General features: G+C 30.1%; 1 protein-coding gene across 1 annotated transcript; it reads right to left on the minus strand.

Annotated features, from left to right (window-relative positions):
• Nucleotides 1-251: 251 nt before the first annotated feature.
• On the minus strand, nucleotides 252-1,547 carry LOC113848409. The gene is made up of 3 exons (XM_027477898.1): nucleotides 1,451-1,547; nucleotides 586-647; nucleotides 252-461 (listed from the first exon to the last, which is right to left on the minus strand). Exons 1-3 carry the CDS (start codon nucleotides 1,545-1,547, stop codon nucleotides 252-254), a joined length of 369 nt encoding a protein of 122 aa, XP_027333699.1.
• Nucleotides 1,548-16,912: the final 15,365 nt, after the last annotated feature.

Genomic DNA, 16,912 nt, shown 5'->3' on the forward strand with positions numbered 1-16,912 from the left:
AAGGATTACATTGCCTGGCATACAGAATATGAGCATGACAAAGTGCAAAAAGCTGACTAAACAACGTGTAAACTAAAGTTCAGAGTCTTCATTCGAGCATTTTAAAAAAAATGCTACCCAAACACACTTATGAACAATCTTTTTTGGCCCAATATAATAGAAAAATACGTTAAAAAGAGAGTTCATAAGAGTGTGTGAATAGCATTCTCTTTTGAGCATAGTCACTGGCATGCTTGAAGAGAAACAGCAGATTAATTATAATCTCCAGGCCTGGGATGACTAGGAGGAGGAGGTTTTGGAATAACATATGGATTAGTAGGAGTTCCATGCTCAATAGGGCCTGGATTCACAGCAGCCTTTGATGAACTTGGTACTGGATCAATGGGATTGTAATCATTCAGAGTCACTTCACCTATATTACCCTTCTTCTTAATATTGCTTCTAATACTACTGCCATTTTCCTGAAATTTCATAGAGCAGAACACTTATAAGATACAGTTTAACCGAAGTAAATTTCCATCTAGTAATAATTTGGTTGGTCGAATGTCATAGCTAAAGTAGAAGGATTATTAAAAGCAGACATGCCTTCAGTTTCCTGCTTACTGGAATTAGCGTTGTTTTGTCACCACAGTTGGTAGCAACCAAATCTGGTAATTAAAAAAAGTAGAGTGGATTAAATACATGAAAGTTTCTCATTGTTAAGAATTAAATCTACTCTCGTTTAGTCAAAGACATTTGAAACGATAAGATGCGGCTAAGCCAGAAATTTAATTAATGCATGCAATATTTTGATTGAACTATACCACTCATAATATCAAATTTGGACACGAAATTGAGAGGAACTCTTGGTCTCTTTTACCAACTAGTATGAATGGTGATAGATACAACTTCTATTCATGAAGGTTGTCTTCTAATTTATTGAGTAATCCCACTAATAACTCAACCAATTAGTGTAGCTATCGAATGCATGATATACACAGCGTATATAAAAATGCGAACTGTATTAGGTATGGGTTTCAAGTCCCAACTTAGTGTTTACTACCAGAAGTAGAACATGAACTATTTATAAGATCAGAGCAAACAAAATGAAAAAAAAAAAATTGACCAAGGCTTTGGTAGAGAAAAAAGAAAACGAAGAAAGAAAAAAAGATTATTAGTAGTTTATCTATTTTTTTTTTGTCTTTTATACTTTCTCCTCGTCCAAACAAACGTAGATTTGAAACGATCACTTGCGAATTACCAATGCATGCATGCTCTTGCCGCTTTCAAAGATGAAGTAAATATAAATAAATAAAAAATCTGAGAAAAAACAAAATTCAAAACATATATTTAAACCAATGAATTTGTTCTTATATAATTAATGATGATAACATCATGGATCTAATTTTCTCAAATGTAACAAAGATTACAAAAAATAATATCAATAATAATGAAAAAAGAAAATATTTACCAGGAAACCAGGAAGCACCGGTGGGACTCAACAAGTTAAAGAAGGTCAAAGCTGTCCCTGCAACCAAGAGCAAAACACAAAAGCCAGAAACTTTCATGGTGTCAATTATCGCTGATCAGTTACAACAAAACTTCAGTGAGTAGACAATGTCTTGTACACGAGTCTGTTAACACACTAAACTACAACAAAGTTATGATAAATCTTCTTGAAACAAGGAAGCATGCAAGAAGTGGGTTCTGGTCACAGCAGATACGTGGAACCAAAGTCTAGCTTAAAACGCGTGAAAATAATAATAGGTTTGAAAGAAAAGAAGAAGAAGATTGTTTGAAAGAAAAGAAAAAGATGAATTTGAGCCTCCCAAACAAAATCAAACTTTTGATGTGTGTTTTATGTGTTGTGCATTATTTTATTATTAAACTTGTTAAGTTGCTTTGTGTCAGGGCTTTGGGGGTAGCATACCACTCCATCCTTTAGTGCAGTCATTAAAGCCTCATCAGCCTCTTCATTTCCCATTGCAGCTCTAACGAGGGCAATAACGTCGCCACAGCCATCGCAATGAATGGCAATGAAACTTCCATGTTAATCCTTTATTACTTGTACTTACCATTTGACACATGGATACCGTGAACAAATTAAATATTGAAAATTTTCAATTGAATTTTTTAATTATAATATAATAATATTAAATTTATCAACCGTTTAAATATTTTTTTAAAATTATTCTTGAAATCATGAGTTAATGATATAATTAAGAAATTAAGACAAAAAATTATATTATTTTTTTAATTATATTAAACATTACGGATGAAAATACATTAATAATATTTTAATTTTTATAAAAAACATATTTTTTTATAATTCTTGTATTACGTTATTACTCATAATAATATCTTCATAATAACATTAAACTATAATGATATTGCTTAAAGTTATTAAATTATTTTTTATAGTTTATTTATGAATTATTATAACATGTTTCAATTATTTGACAGTGGCTTTTTTAAATTTTCATTTCATCCCTTTGTGAAACACACTTTTTTTTATTCTTATAATTTTTTTTCATACAAAAGTTGAAATAAAAATTGTGTTATAGATAAGAATCACAATGAAAATTATATTATGTACATGGATCAAAGTAATATATAAGGTCACTTTTTTTATACGGGAAAAAATGAAAAATTATAAAAATATGATATTTTGGAAAAAATTACAAAATTGGTAGTTTTTTATTTTTAAATTATTTTTTTAAAATTTTCATATATAATTTTTTATTTTTTATAATTTTTTAATATTTTTTTTGAAAAATATTTTTAAAACTTAGTAACTTTTCGTTGTTGTATCATTACCTATATCAATTTTTAAATTTCATATTTCGGTAATTTTTTTTAAAACATTATATATATATATATGTTTTAAATTTTATATTTAAAAATTATTCCTAATATATATATATATATATATATATATATATATATGAAATTATTCTAAAATTATTTTTTATTTACAAATAAATTTATTTTTTTATAAGAATCAAATAAAAAAATAGTATTTAAAACTTTAAAATTATATACATTTAAATTCTTAATGAGTGTTCTTATTTTTAGGATGTTGATTAATATTTATTTAAAATTGTTGAATCTATTATTTTACTATTTTAATATAAAGAATTATTATGTCTCTACGAATGATATTCATGTAAAAAAATAATTATTATAGTCAATAATGTGTATAGTATGTCATAAAAAAATATTATGACAAACTCTCTAAATGAATCTTGTATTTAAGACCAAAAGAAGTACTTATTTTAACTATAAATTAAATTCAATCTAAGTTTTAAATAATTAAAAACAGTTTTTTTATTAAAAATGTAACAATATTTTTTATAGTTTATAATATGTTTTCAATTAATTTTAAAATAAAAATTATTTATAAAGTTTTTATTTATATCCTTAACAAAGTTTAAATTTTTAAAATTTAAATATAAAAATAATATTTTTAAAAAAATATTTTGTACGTTAAAAATGTAAAAAAATATATTTTAATAAATTTTATACTTTATACATTTAAAACTAATTTTAAGAATTGATATTTACTTTATTATTATTTTCAGTTTTTAAATTTGATTAATAATTATCTAGTAAAGATGCTAATTTATTAGTTTAACTGTGATTAAATCAGTAATAATATAAATATATTTATTGATTTTATATAATATATTATCTTCAAATTTAATACAACAAAGTAATATTTTAAATTTATATGAATTAATTTATATCATATTTAATAACAAATTAAAAGTTTTATATATATGTCTTTTAAAATGCTTTTGTATATTTTTCAGTATTTTATTTCATTTAATATATTTTTTATTATATTCTAAGAAAATAATGTGATATATCTAAGGCACAAGGAATGGTTTAGTTAAGGTAAGTTTCAATTTTATCTAATTTATAAAAAAGTTTTGAATAATTTTCTTTTGGTTTAAAGGCTAATTTTATTAAAAATTCAATTCACTATTTATCATTGTTATCAAAATTGTTTCAAAGTAACTGATCAATAATTTAGTTTTAAGGTAGAATATTGTCTTTAAAAATTATTTTAGTGTAGTTAAAAATTCTTTAAGATATAACAGACTTTTTTTGTCTGAAAAAACAAAGCTCTCAAAAATTAATAAGATCTGAAACTTGTAAACTAGGAAAATTATATTTAAAAAAGTCAATCCTCTTTTATTCAATTTTCTCAAAATATATAAATAATTTAACTTGTGTAATTGCTCACATAAATATTATATATAACTGAAAATATAAATAATAATGAAAATAATCTCATAAACGTGATATATAATTATAAATATTAGTAATAATAATTAAATTAGAATAATAAAATAATAATAATAATTAATAAATTATTTTAAAATATAATTATATTATTTTTAAATAGTCATTTTATTTTTTAATTGTGTCTCCTCCACTTCTTTCTTTTCTTCTGAGAACATGTGATGATGTAGAAAAAAAGTTAATTTAGAACAAAATTGATAGCAAGCTCCGAAGTATTTTGTTAAGCTCAACTTTTTCAACTTTTGACACCAAGGATCCTAAAAAAGTACAAGCCACTTCTCCTTTGATGCTAATCTTCAAGCCATTTAGGAAGACTTGACTAAGCTGTGGAAGAAATATGACAAGTCTCCGAGCTTTTAGTTAAACTTAGTCTCTTTCTTGTTTTATAATACTCCTTTTTAATCTAAGTCTGTATAAAATGGATAAAACTAATAGAGATATGATAACCCTTTTTTGTGAATTTTTTTGAAAATTTGATCTAGATACTTATTTTATCTAGTGCTGAAGACAAAAAAAGAAATGAGAAAAAAAAATGAAAATAAAGATAAATTTTGACAAAAAAAATGAATTCGTATAATACAATATGTGGCACAAGAATTTTTAATGGAGTTAAGTTTCTAATATAAAAGTACTTATTTAAAATATTCTTATAAAAAAAAAGTAAAAAGTTAGAGGATAATATCAAAATTTACTTAAAAATTATATAAAGAAAGTGTTAATTTTGTCAAAATTTTATTAAAAAATTATTAAATTTTTATAATTTTAATATAATAAATATAATTTTTTAATAAAAAGATATTGCATTTAAATGCTTAAATTTGGTTTCAAAAACTTAGATTAACAAACATTTTTAGAATTTAAAATATAAGAACTAATTTATTTTTCTGCTGGATCGAGATTTTAGAAACTCATTTTTGAGATCTACGTGAATTAAGCAACACAAGTGATCACACTTCTGAACTTGGGAAGAATGTCTCTAAAAATAAGACAAATATTGAGTGAAAACATGTGACACTTGTCTAGAAAGATGCTACAAATGTTACACGTATCTATTTTAAGAAATTATTGGGGGGAGAATATTCACGTTCAACATCTTCTCGCTGCTCATATTATATGAAATTTAAATAAATTCATACAATTCTCACTTTTTATTTAATCTGGATATTAGAATAATTTTATATAAAATAGTATACACTACCTTCAATGATTGAGATATTAATACGATTTCATAAAATATTTCATTCTTTGTAAGGTGAATATTTATTCTATAATTTTAACCTTTAAATACTAAGTTGGTACGTTCATTTATAAATAATTTAGGGCGTGCACTAGAAGGGTAACATAATTAAACGTTTACGCAAGAGTCATTAGAACTAAAAAAAATATTTTTTAAAATATTTATCTTTCCTTTTTTTTTTTTTTTTTCACTTTTAGATAAAAGTCAAAGTTAGATGAGAAAAAATTTTATACCTCTCCTCATCTTTGCAAATGAAACTAAACATAAAAAAATTATTTTAATATTTGTTATGATACATATCAGCTTGGAAAAATATTATATATATATATATATATTTTAAAAAATTAATAGTTATAATTTATCTAATACATGTTAGCCTTCTTGTTTTTTAGTATTTAAATTAAAAATTGTAATTTATTTAGTATTTTAAAGATTAAAAAACATTTTATATTTTTAAAATAAATTACTAATTTTATTGTCTATTAATATAAAATTAAGATAATTATTTGATACATGATAGCACTTTCTTATTTACAAGTTCCTCCTTCTTTTCCTCTCTATCCACTCTCTTTCAGTCAAACACTGTTGACAGCTACTGAACTGAATGGATATTACAAGCTCATGAAAGAGGGACCATTGCTTACAAGTCCCCCCTCTCTCCCTGTATGATTTGGGGTTTACAAATGAATATAAACATAAGAAAATACAACTCAATACCCTAAGAGTTTAAATATTGCTTTAACTGTTCCTAGCATATATACCTAATTAATTCTTTTGCCAGAAGAAACATTTATAAAATACTACTGTAGGTACAGTACTTGGACCACAACCATTATGTCCTTCCATTATAACAGTAACGTAACTCCATATCCATTACAAATAAACTAAAAACAATGGAACAAAAGATATGATCAAGTTGGCGATAAAAAGAAAAAAAAAAACTACCATTGCAAAGGCTCTTTATTTATTTTAATAATGTTTCTAGCCATGATGTCATATGATTGCAAAAGAGCTCTCAAGAAAAGTATGGTCAGATCAATTTAAAAACTCATGATTTTGTAAGTGTTATTAGTATTATTTATTGATTCAAATCATGATTTTATTTCAATAAAAATTACTTTTAATATTAATATAGATTTTTTAAGGCTTTATTAAAATATTTAGAAAAAAAAGCTGAAAGAAAAATGTTTAAAGGGTTAAGAGAATTAAATCTTTCTTTTATTAGAATGTTTAATATTGAGTGAGATTGTAAAAGATTTTAATCATTAAATAATAATAATATTTATTCATATTTATTTAAAAAATAAAAAATTAAATATTTTTTTCTAAAAATTAATATTTTTAAAATTATTTTTTTATAAAACTTTTAAAGAACTTTCATTGTAGAAATTAACATATATTTTTTAAAAAAAATCATAATCATAAAAAAGTATTGGATAATGGGAGAAAGAGAAACTTTTAAAGAGGTGAGCTCAAAAAATTAATAATTTTTTTTTAATTTTAGAAAAGTTAAAATTTTCTGTACTATTTGTAATTGAAGGGGTATAATACAATTTTTTACACGTAGAAAAATTATCTTAATTTTGTTAATAGATAGTAGGATTAGTGGTTTAATTTTTCATTAACATCTTCGTGGTATTAGAGAACTCATAATTATTGATCTAAAAAAATATAAAATATTCTTTTAAGTTTAGCAAATACTTTTAGAAAAACTCACTAATCCTCCTTTTCTTACTTAATTAACTTCTAAAAAAGAGTTAAACTTTGCTAACTCATCTATTTCCTTTCCCTCTTAAAAGAAGAAGAAAAATCACAATTAAATAGAAAATTACCATTAATCCCAAAACCTATTGTACAGTCTCATCCTTATTTTTTTACAGCTACAAAGCCCTTTGTTTTTTTCTTTATTTTGTTTTTATTCAAAGCTGTATTCTATTACTAGGATCTAGAATTTGCTGAGGTGTATCATTTCTGTTATTTCCTTTTGTTTTCTTTTCTTTCATAGGTTGTATATATACCTCCATTCTTTATTTATTCAATACTAGAAAATCATTTCATCCTTTTGTCTCTAAGTTTTTCCTTTCTTGCCTTGTGTTTTCTTTTATGGTATTAGAGCTTCTCATTGGAGCTCTGCTAATTACTTCCTCTGTCAAAATGTCAGACGATTTCCACACAAGCAATCCTGATGCTGTCACCCACACAAGCAATCCTGATGCTGTCACGCTACCTCTAATCCTTGTCTTGACCCATCTAGTTCTTATCATATCCATCCTAGTGAAAACACATCCTCTGTCTCTGTCACCCCAGCTTTAATTGGCAGTAACTATCACCCTTGGTCTCACTCCATCAAAATGGCCTTAGTCTCTAAAAACAAGATGGATTTTTTGAATGGCACAATACCTGTCCCAGCTGCCACTGATCCCATTTATCCGTTGTGGGAACGTTGTAACACCATTTTCACCTCTTGACAGTTGAACTCTTTGTCACCACCAATTATGCAGAGCGTCATCTTTTTTATCGCGCCATAGACATATGGACAGACCTCCAAGAACGATTTTCCCAAAGTGATCTACTCCACATAGTAGAGCTCCAAGAAGAAATATACGGTCATCAACAAAGTTTCCGTTTGGTCTATAATTACTATATAGCGCTAAAGTCACTATGGGAGGAGCTTGATAATTTTCACCCCTTCCCTGATTGCACTTGCTCCGCAGAACTCTATCATCAACAAGACTTTATAATATGTTTTTTGAAAGGCTTAGATGACAATTTCTCTGTTACTTACTCCCAAATACTTTTGATGGACTCGTTGTCGTTTATTAACCGTGTTTTTTTTTTCATAACTTAACAAGAGCGTTAACATTCTTCATCATCCACCATTGATGAACCAAATGCCTTCGTTAACGCTGGACAGTCGTTGTATGGAAAGGGATACAGTAGTCAAGGACCCGACAGACTACTAGGAGGCAATACTCGAACTGCTAGTTTTAACAAAAAGTGCATTTACTGTGGCTATACCAGACACACAGTGGACGTCTGTTACTTTAAGCACGAGTATCCTCTTGGCCACCCATGTTACCTCAGACAATGATGATTCATATTTTGTACTCACATTTATAGCCTTATTGCATCTTTCAAAATATCTTTCCTTCTTTATTTATTTCATTAAACATGTTTTTGTATTTTTTGCATTAAATTTGAGTTTTCATGAATACTTGTTATCTTTACTTTATATTTCATATTTTTGCTATTCTCACATTTGTCCACTATTTCGGCCATAACTTTTTTTTGTAGATTTCCTGGACTTCAATTTGGACATATGGATCGTGCTGATTGGAGGATATATACTTGCTAGCACATGAGAAGGTGCACTGAATGTTTCTTACAGCTGAGGATAAACATCTGTATAATGATCACCTGAACATACACCACATGTCTGTGGTGTCTGTGGCGCTGTCTGTCCCATTGCTAGTTGCCTCACCAATGAAGTTAACTCTGTAAGCTTATTTTCCAGCCTCTGATTATCAATTGCAGTCACATTACTAGTTGTTGTTTCATGCATAGATTTGGTCACACTCCTAGAATCGAACTGCTATGAGTTCTCTGCCATATTGGAAATTAAATACCTTGCAGCTACAGGGGTCTTGTCCATCAAAGCTCCACTAGCCGCATCAATCATGCTTCTCTCCATAGGAAGTAAACCTTCATAAAAATATTAGAACAACGATTACTCATTGATTTGGTGATTCGAACAGGTTGCACAACGTCTGTTAAACCTCTCTCAATAATCATACAAGGTCTCTCCTTGCAGTTGCCTAATCCCACTTATTTCTTTTTTGATTGCTGCAATTCTGGAGGCAGGAAAGAACTTATCTAAGAATCTCCTCTTCATTTCATTCGAGGTAGTAATTGGTGTTGGCTGCAAGTAAAGCTAATCTTTGGCTATGTCACACAGTGAGAATGGAAATGTCTTCATCTTCACAAAGTCTTCAGGTATATCTGTTGGCCGCATGGTAGAGCAGACTATATGGAACTCCATTAAGTGCTTTTGCAGATTTTCTCCTGCCAGTCCATGAAATTTGGGCAACAAATGTATCAAACCAGACTTCAATTCATAGGTGGTTGCTCCTTCTTGTAACTGAGGCACTTGGGTGCAAAGTGGCTGGTGGCCAACATCAGGGGCAGCTAGCTCCTTCAAGGTTCCACAATTACGACAACTTCTTCTCTTCTACTGCCGTTAATAGTGCCGCACAAGAAAGGGACTCACGCGCTTCTTCTTTGGTTAGTCAAGACAAATGCTTCCAATGGGTTGGGCTTTAGCCAAACCATTAATTGAATGTTGATGCTAGCCCGTCAGCGGCTTTTTCTCAGCCCAAACATGCCAATATTTCTCAAGTGTCCAAGCCCAATTCTAATGACCTTCATGAAATGCGTTTTGGTACCAATTTTGTCTTTTGCATCACTACTAACCCACATTTTTTGTCTTATGTGCAGCCGGCTCCTATCACTCACACAATTGATTGTACCCTTTAATTTATTGACTTTGGGGCTATAGATCACATTAAATGTTTCTTTAATAATTTTTTAAGCTTCTCAAAAATAAAACATGTATATATATTAACTTACCCAATGGTTCTATGGTTGTTGCTCATATTTCAAGAACTGTCCAGTTATTGCAACACTTCATTATCCATGATGTTCTCTATGTTCCAAATATTAAATTTAACCTTATTGCAATCTCCAAGCTTTTGTCTTCATTAAAATACACTCTTACTTTTTTCAATTCTCATTGTTAAATACAGAAAATGAAGTCTTTAAAGATGATTGGTTTGGCTAAATTGAAGCATGGATTGTACCACTTGGAGATCAACAAGGTTGTGAACCAAGACCTTCCCAAAGTTTCTTTCATCAATAACTTCTCCACCTCACCTATTACTAATACTAACCTTTGGCATTTTAAACTAGGTGACCTTTCCAGAAAATGTCTCAATGTTCATCATTCTACTTTTCTTTTTTATTTTTAAACATGTTGAAGAAAATTGTGATATTTTTCACTTAGCTAAACAAAAAAAATTGTCATATTCTTCAAGTATTCATAGGACTTCCAAAATTTTTGATTTGGTTCATATAGATATTTGGGGTCTTTTTTCTCAATCCATTCATGGTCACAAATATTTTTTTAACTATTGTCGATGATTTTAGTCGTTATACATGGATAGTGTTATGACTCTTTTTTTTTTTATAAAGGTTCAATGACATTCTACATTTATTTAATTATAGGATAATATACATATAGAATAGGGGTATAATTTTTTTTTTATTTGAATTTTAATATTTCAATCAATAGGATAACAATACTCTGAAGACATTTTCATATAACTTAAGAATTTATATATACAAAGGTTACTTTACAAGGAGCTCAAAATACAAGTTTTTGAATAATAATAATTACATCATTGAAGAATGTAACTAAGTAGTCTAGACCCACTACCCAGACCTAGACTAACAAGATAAAATTACAACCTTCACAAAACTCTTGACCCCATGCCTTCCTCAGTCAGACCTTCCTGTATGAGAAGTAGTTATAGAATTTGTTTCATCTGCTCATGTACCACAGTACGATCATTACTAGACACACATATATACCAACAAAGACAAAATAGCAGGGGTGAGCTTATAAAACATAGTCATAATCATTAAATTATGTAAATTACCAGCACAATTATTAGATTAACTTATTATTCAGTAACTCCCCATCACCTTACTCAGCAATACAACTTCTTTTATTAACTCACTGAATGCTGACAACTACTACGATGACAACAAGAACTATAATATCAATCACAATAATAACAACAACTTCAACAATAACAACAACGTTATTAAATCTCTACACAATAATTATAACAACAATTCAACTCCATTCGACATCACAACATTAGTGAATTCAGGAGAAACTTACCATTTGGTACATTTTCCTACCACTCAGCCCATGGGCCTACCACTTAGCATATTGGCCTACCACTTTTTCATACAATTTCAATACTATCACATAATAAATATTAAAACACCTCATTCATAATATTCATCAGTCGATCTCGACATAATATACAACTATTTTCAACGATTTTCTCAACTTAATAAATACTATACCATAGAATAAAACAATATAAGACTACATCACAAACATATCAGGTACATCACACATATCAACAACAATCAAATCGCTCAATCATGTTTACTTTGAGTTCTACCCTAAGGTTTTGCTCATTCATCAACTTATCCTTAGCCAAAACAACATCTTTATATGAGTATTCACACATTTCAATGTTAAGTAGATATATAAAGCCAACTAGGGTAAGCTCCCCTTGCCTGGAATGAGTTCCAAGATTTTGCTCCTAATGAGCTCGAGGAGATAGATCAAGCGTATGAGACAAAATACGGCTCAAATGGTTTAGATTTACTCAATATGATAAGGTATAAATCTCTCGAGAAAGAGAGAGAGCAAGAAACAAGAATAAAGACCAGAATTGAGCTTCAAAAACTCACCTAGATCTTGATGAGATAGACGACCTCACTTTGTTCGAGAAGAAATTCAACTTTAAGAAGATTCTTTCTAAGGAGAGGAAGTGAGGGAATAGAGAGAAAATGAGAGAGAAAAGTTTTATGGTGATAAAATGAGCGTTTCTGGTACTGAGGCTCCTTAAATCCCCTCTAGATCTGCGAGCACTCGCTTAAGCGAGATCTCCCTCTCGCCTAGGGGAGCTCATCCTCGCTTGGGTAAAATAATCAGACAATGAAACCTCTCAGATTTTTGCTATTCTCATATGAGCGAGGTACACCTCGCTTGAGTGAGATGCATCTCGCCTGAGCGAGCAGCGTTCTCGCTTGAGCGAAATTGGGTTCAGAGAGCTACCCAATTTTTCTGTTACTCCTTGCTTGAGTGAAGTTGCCGCTCGCCTAAGCGAGATTCCTTCTCGCTTAAGCGAGGGGACAATTGGAGGAGAAATCTTATCTCTTCTCGCTTGAGCGAGAGTACTCCAGAATGTTCCATTTTGCACGACTCAGTTTCGCTTATGCGAGAACTACCTCACTTGAGCAAGACACTCAACATCCAGGACTTTTAATTCTTCCTAAAATGAGACAATACAAGTCTTTGGTTATAATTCTTAGGTTATCACACACACAACACACTTAACACTCAATTCTTAATCCGTACTGCTAACTATTTTCAATAACACCTTCACTCATCACTACGAATAAATTGTTACCTATCCCGCAATTATACAGCTCTCTTATTCCAAGCATACACATTACCACTTAAAAGGAGTAATATTTTTTATAAGATGTTTGACATTTAATCAAAACTCTCGCTATTAATCTTACTCAACGATCAATCAAACTGCATTGTAACTCACAACTTCCATATAGTGACTGCACAACTTACTCATTTTACATTCTAGTATATAAAATTTCATACAGTCCAAGTATATGCGACATAACTTAATCAGAATAATTCATTTATAATAATGCTGGCCTGGCAAATAGTGCTTCTAAAATTAAAAGGGGAAGTTTGAACACAAGTTCAAATTTTCATCATTTTAATTGAAAATCAATTTCAAATTACAATTGAATGTGTTAGATTCGATAATGACCCTAAATTTTTCCAACAAGATTTTTTTTAAATTCTAGGAATACTTTATCAAACTAGTTGTGTCTATACGCCTCAACAAAATGGTCGTGTTGAAAGAAAACATCAACATATTCTTAATGTCATTAGAGCTCTTATGTTTCAATCTCAACTTCCAAAACATTTTTGGTCATATGCTATTAAACACATTGTTTATCTTATAAATTGCATTCCATCACCCATTATTAAAAATCAAACCCCTTATAAATTGTTACATAAAAAGAACTCAGATTTTTTCATGTTAAAGGTTTTTTTGTTTTTATATTATGTATCCATACATCCTTCTCGTAAAAAATTGATGTTCGTGCTAGATGTGATATTTTTTTGGATTTTCAAACTGAGACCAAGGGATTTAAATTCTAGAGAAATTTTTGTGTCTCGTAATATTTTATTCAATGAGATGATTTTTCCATTTACTAAAATTTCTTTGAATGACCTATCTAATAACCAAAGCCCATTACCAGCCAATAATTTTCCTAACACAATTTTTTTTTATCACTCCATCCCCTCTAACACTCAGCCTAACTCAACACTATCCCCACCTTTAGAGAATGACCTATTTATTCCATAACCTTTCATCCCATCATCTCCTACCTCTCCTATACCTCCATCTGCACACAGCAGCTCAACATCTATGCCATCCTCATCTCAATCATTGACGCCACCATCAAAACCCTAACCCACCTGCCGCTTAAATCACCCTCACCATCGTCCGACTTACCTTGATGGCTACAAGTGCAACGCGTGCCCTAGCGTTCCAATGCATGGTTCAGCGTAATCAAACCAATCTTCTCCAAGGTTATCATATCCTGTCTAAGCTATTGTTAATTATTCACGTATATCTCCTTCTCACACTCGTTTTTTGATGAGTCTATCTTCTGAGCGAGAACCCACCACTTTTTGCGAAGCCGCAAAGCACCGTTGTTGGCAGGAGGCCATGAAATTCGAGATTCAAGCTTTGGTTTGTAATCAGACATGGGACATTGTCCAAACGTCGTCAAATGTGAGGTTGATCGGTTGTAAGTGGACATATAAGATTAAGCGTAGTCCAGATCGATCAATTGAGCGCTATAAGGCACGTTTGGTGGCTAAAGGCTACCCTCAAATCAATGGCATTGATTACCTCAAAATCTTCTCTCCTGTAGTCAAGATGAGCACGATTCGTGTTGTTTTAGCGATAGCTTCCATTAATCATTGGCATTTGCAACAACTCGATGTTAGCAATGCTTTCCTATATGAGAATCTCCCAGAGGGTGTGTAATGATCATTCCTCAGGGTGTCCATGGCTATCATCCATCTCAATGTTGCAAACTGAAATGGTCACTCTATGGCTTAAAACAAGCCACCTGCTAATGGTTCGTGTAGCTATCCAATCTGTTGAAGCATGATAAATTCAAGTAGGCTCACGTTGATCACAACCTTTTCACTAAGGTAACAGGTTATACTATCACTGCCTTGATCATTTATGTTGATGATATCGTTTTGGTTGGTAACTCAATTGCTAAAATTGATAGAGTCAAACACCTTTAGAGTTCCACTTTTCATATAAGGGACCCAGACAAACTAAAATATTTCTTAGGGATTGAGGTTGCTCATTCATCATTTGGTATTTCATTGTATCAAAGAAAGTATTGCTTAGACTTGATTAAAAATGCAGGCCTTCTAAGCTCCAAGCCATGTTCCACACCAATGGACACCTCTCTTCACCTCCATCATGATTCTAGTGAAGCTCTTGCTGATCCCTTATCATATAGATGGTTAGTTGGATGTTTGATATACCTAACCAGTACTCATATAGAAATCATTTTTGTAACCCAAAAACTCAGTTAATTCATGGTTACTCACGCTCAATCTCTTTTTCAAGCTACTTTGAGAGTTATTCGATATTTGAAGGCTACTCCTGGGACGGGATTATTCTTCAGAATAAATTCTTCCTTCCAACTGTCTGGTTTTAGTGATGTAACTGGGCCACCTATGTTGACACCTGCCAATCTATCATTGGATATCGCTTCTTCATTGGTAGTTCTCTGGTTTTATGGAAAACAAAGAAGCAATCTACAGTCTCTAGATCATATGCAGAGGCTAAATATAGAGCACTCGCTTTAGCCACTTGCAAACTTCAATGGTTGTTTTACTTACTTCGAGACTTACGAGTTCCTCATTCAAAACATGTTGCATTATACTGTGATAGTCAAAGTGCACTTTACACATTGTTGCAAATCCAGTGTTTCATGAGCGGACTAAACACTTGGAAATTAATTGCCATCTAGTTCGAGAAAACCTTCTTTCTGGACTGATGAACCTCCTTTTGATTTCCTCTTCCCACCAGCTCGTAGATATGTTCATTAAGGTGCTTCCCCTAAAACTATTTTAGTCAAATCTTTTCAAGCTTGAACTTCATGATATCTTTGAACCTCCAGCTTGTGGGGGTTAAAAGAAGAATAAAATCACAATTAAATAGAAGATTACCATTAATCCCAAAACCTATTATACTATCTCATCCTTATTTTTTGTATAGCTGCAAAGGCTTTTGTTTTTCTCTCTATTTTGTTTTTATTCATGATTGTATTCTGTAACTAGGATCTAAAATTTGCTGAGGCGTATCATTTCTGTTATTTCCTTTTGTCTTCTTTTCTTTCATAGGTTGTATATATACCTCCGTTCTTTATTCATTCAATACGGGAAAATCATTTCACCCTTTTGTCTCTAAATATTTCCTTCCTTACCTTGTGTTTTTTTTACCTCTCCTCTTAAATATGAAATCCAAATATAGTCCAGATAAAACTCTAAATTTAATAAGTAAACAATATCACTAATTCTTAAGTTTTATCTTACACTTTAATCTCTCAATTTAAATTAAAAAAAATAATCATAAAAGAGTATTTCAAAATACCATAATGTTATGAAACAATTACTCACTTAAGCAACTTTGGAGTACATGAATGAGCTTTGAGTTCCTATCTCAACATACAGTAAAAAAAAAAAGTATTCATGATACAAATAACCATAACACTCAAAGGATGTTAGAGATGAAAGATGAAACAAAAACACATGTAAGGTATGTGAATTGACTTGAATGCAGAGGGGGTGGAATAATGTCACCAAGTATTGATAGAGACTTGTTTTATGAATTGAGATTCCTTTATTCTTTCTTCATTAACTCCAATTTCTTCCGTTCGCAAATTATCCATTTTATGCATTTGCTTGCAAAGGCTTAGAACAATAGTGCGAGAGTAATGTGGGTTGCGAGATAATAAAAGTCAATATACGGTAAGGATAGTAAAGTTTGTTTTCATATTTAAAAAAAAAAAAAACAAAAAAGTTTCTTTTCATTTTCATAGATAATAACAAAATAAAGTTGTGTTGAAAACTTATTTTTATAAATGAATTAATATATTTACACTTATCTTTCTTAGAAATGACTTTTATATTTAAGTAAGGAGCCTTACAATGAGTAGGACATTATAATGTAACTCCAAAACTTTGAGGTAATGAGTACATGATTTGTTCATATCTCATTTTATGTGAGACTCAATTCATACTTGATTTGATTCCCACTTTATAACATGACCAAAAATTTTAATGATGTATAAAGCAGTGTACCTCAACTTCAAGGGATTAAACTTTTGTTTGATTTCATGCCTTAGTATCCTATGAATATGTGATAAGAATTCCATGCATTTAAAACTAAGGACATA

Source organism: Abrus precatorius, unplaced genomic scaffold, assembly GCF_003935025.1.
Source record: "Abrus precatorius isolate BTA unplaced genomic scaffold, Abrus_2018 Scaffold8, whole genome shotgun sequence".
Classification (NCBI taxonomy): domain Eukaryota; kingdom Viridiplantae; phylum Streptophyta; class Magnoliopsida; order Fabales; family Fabaceae; genus Abrus; species Abrus precatorius.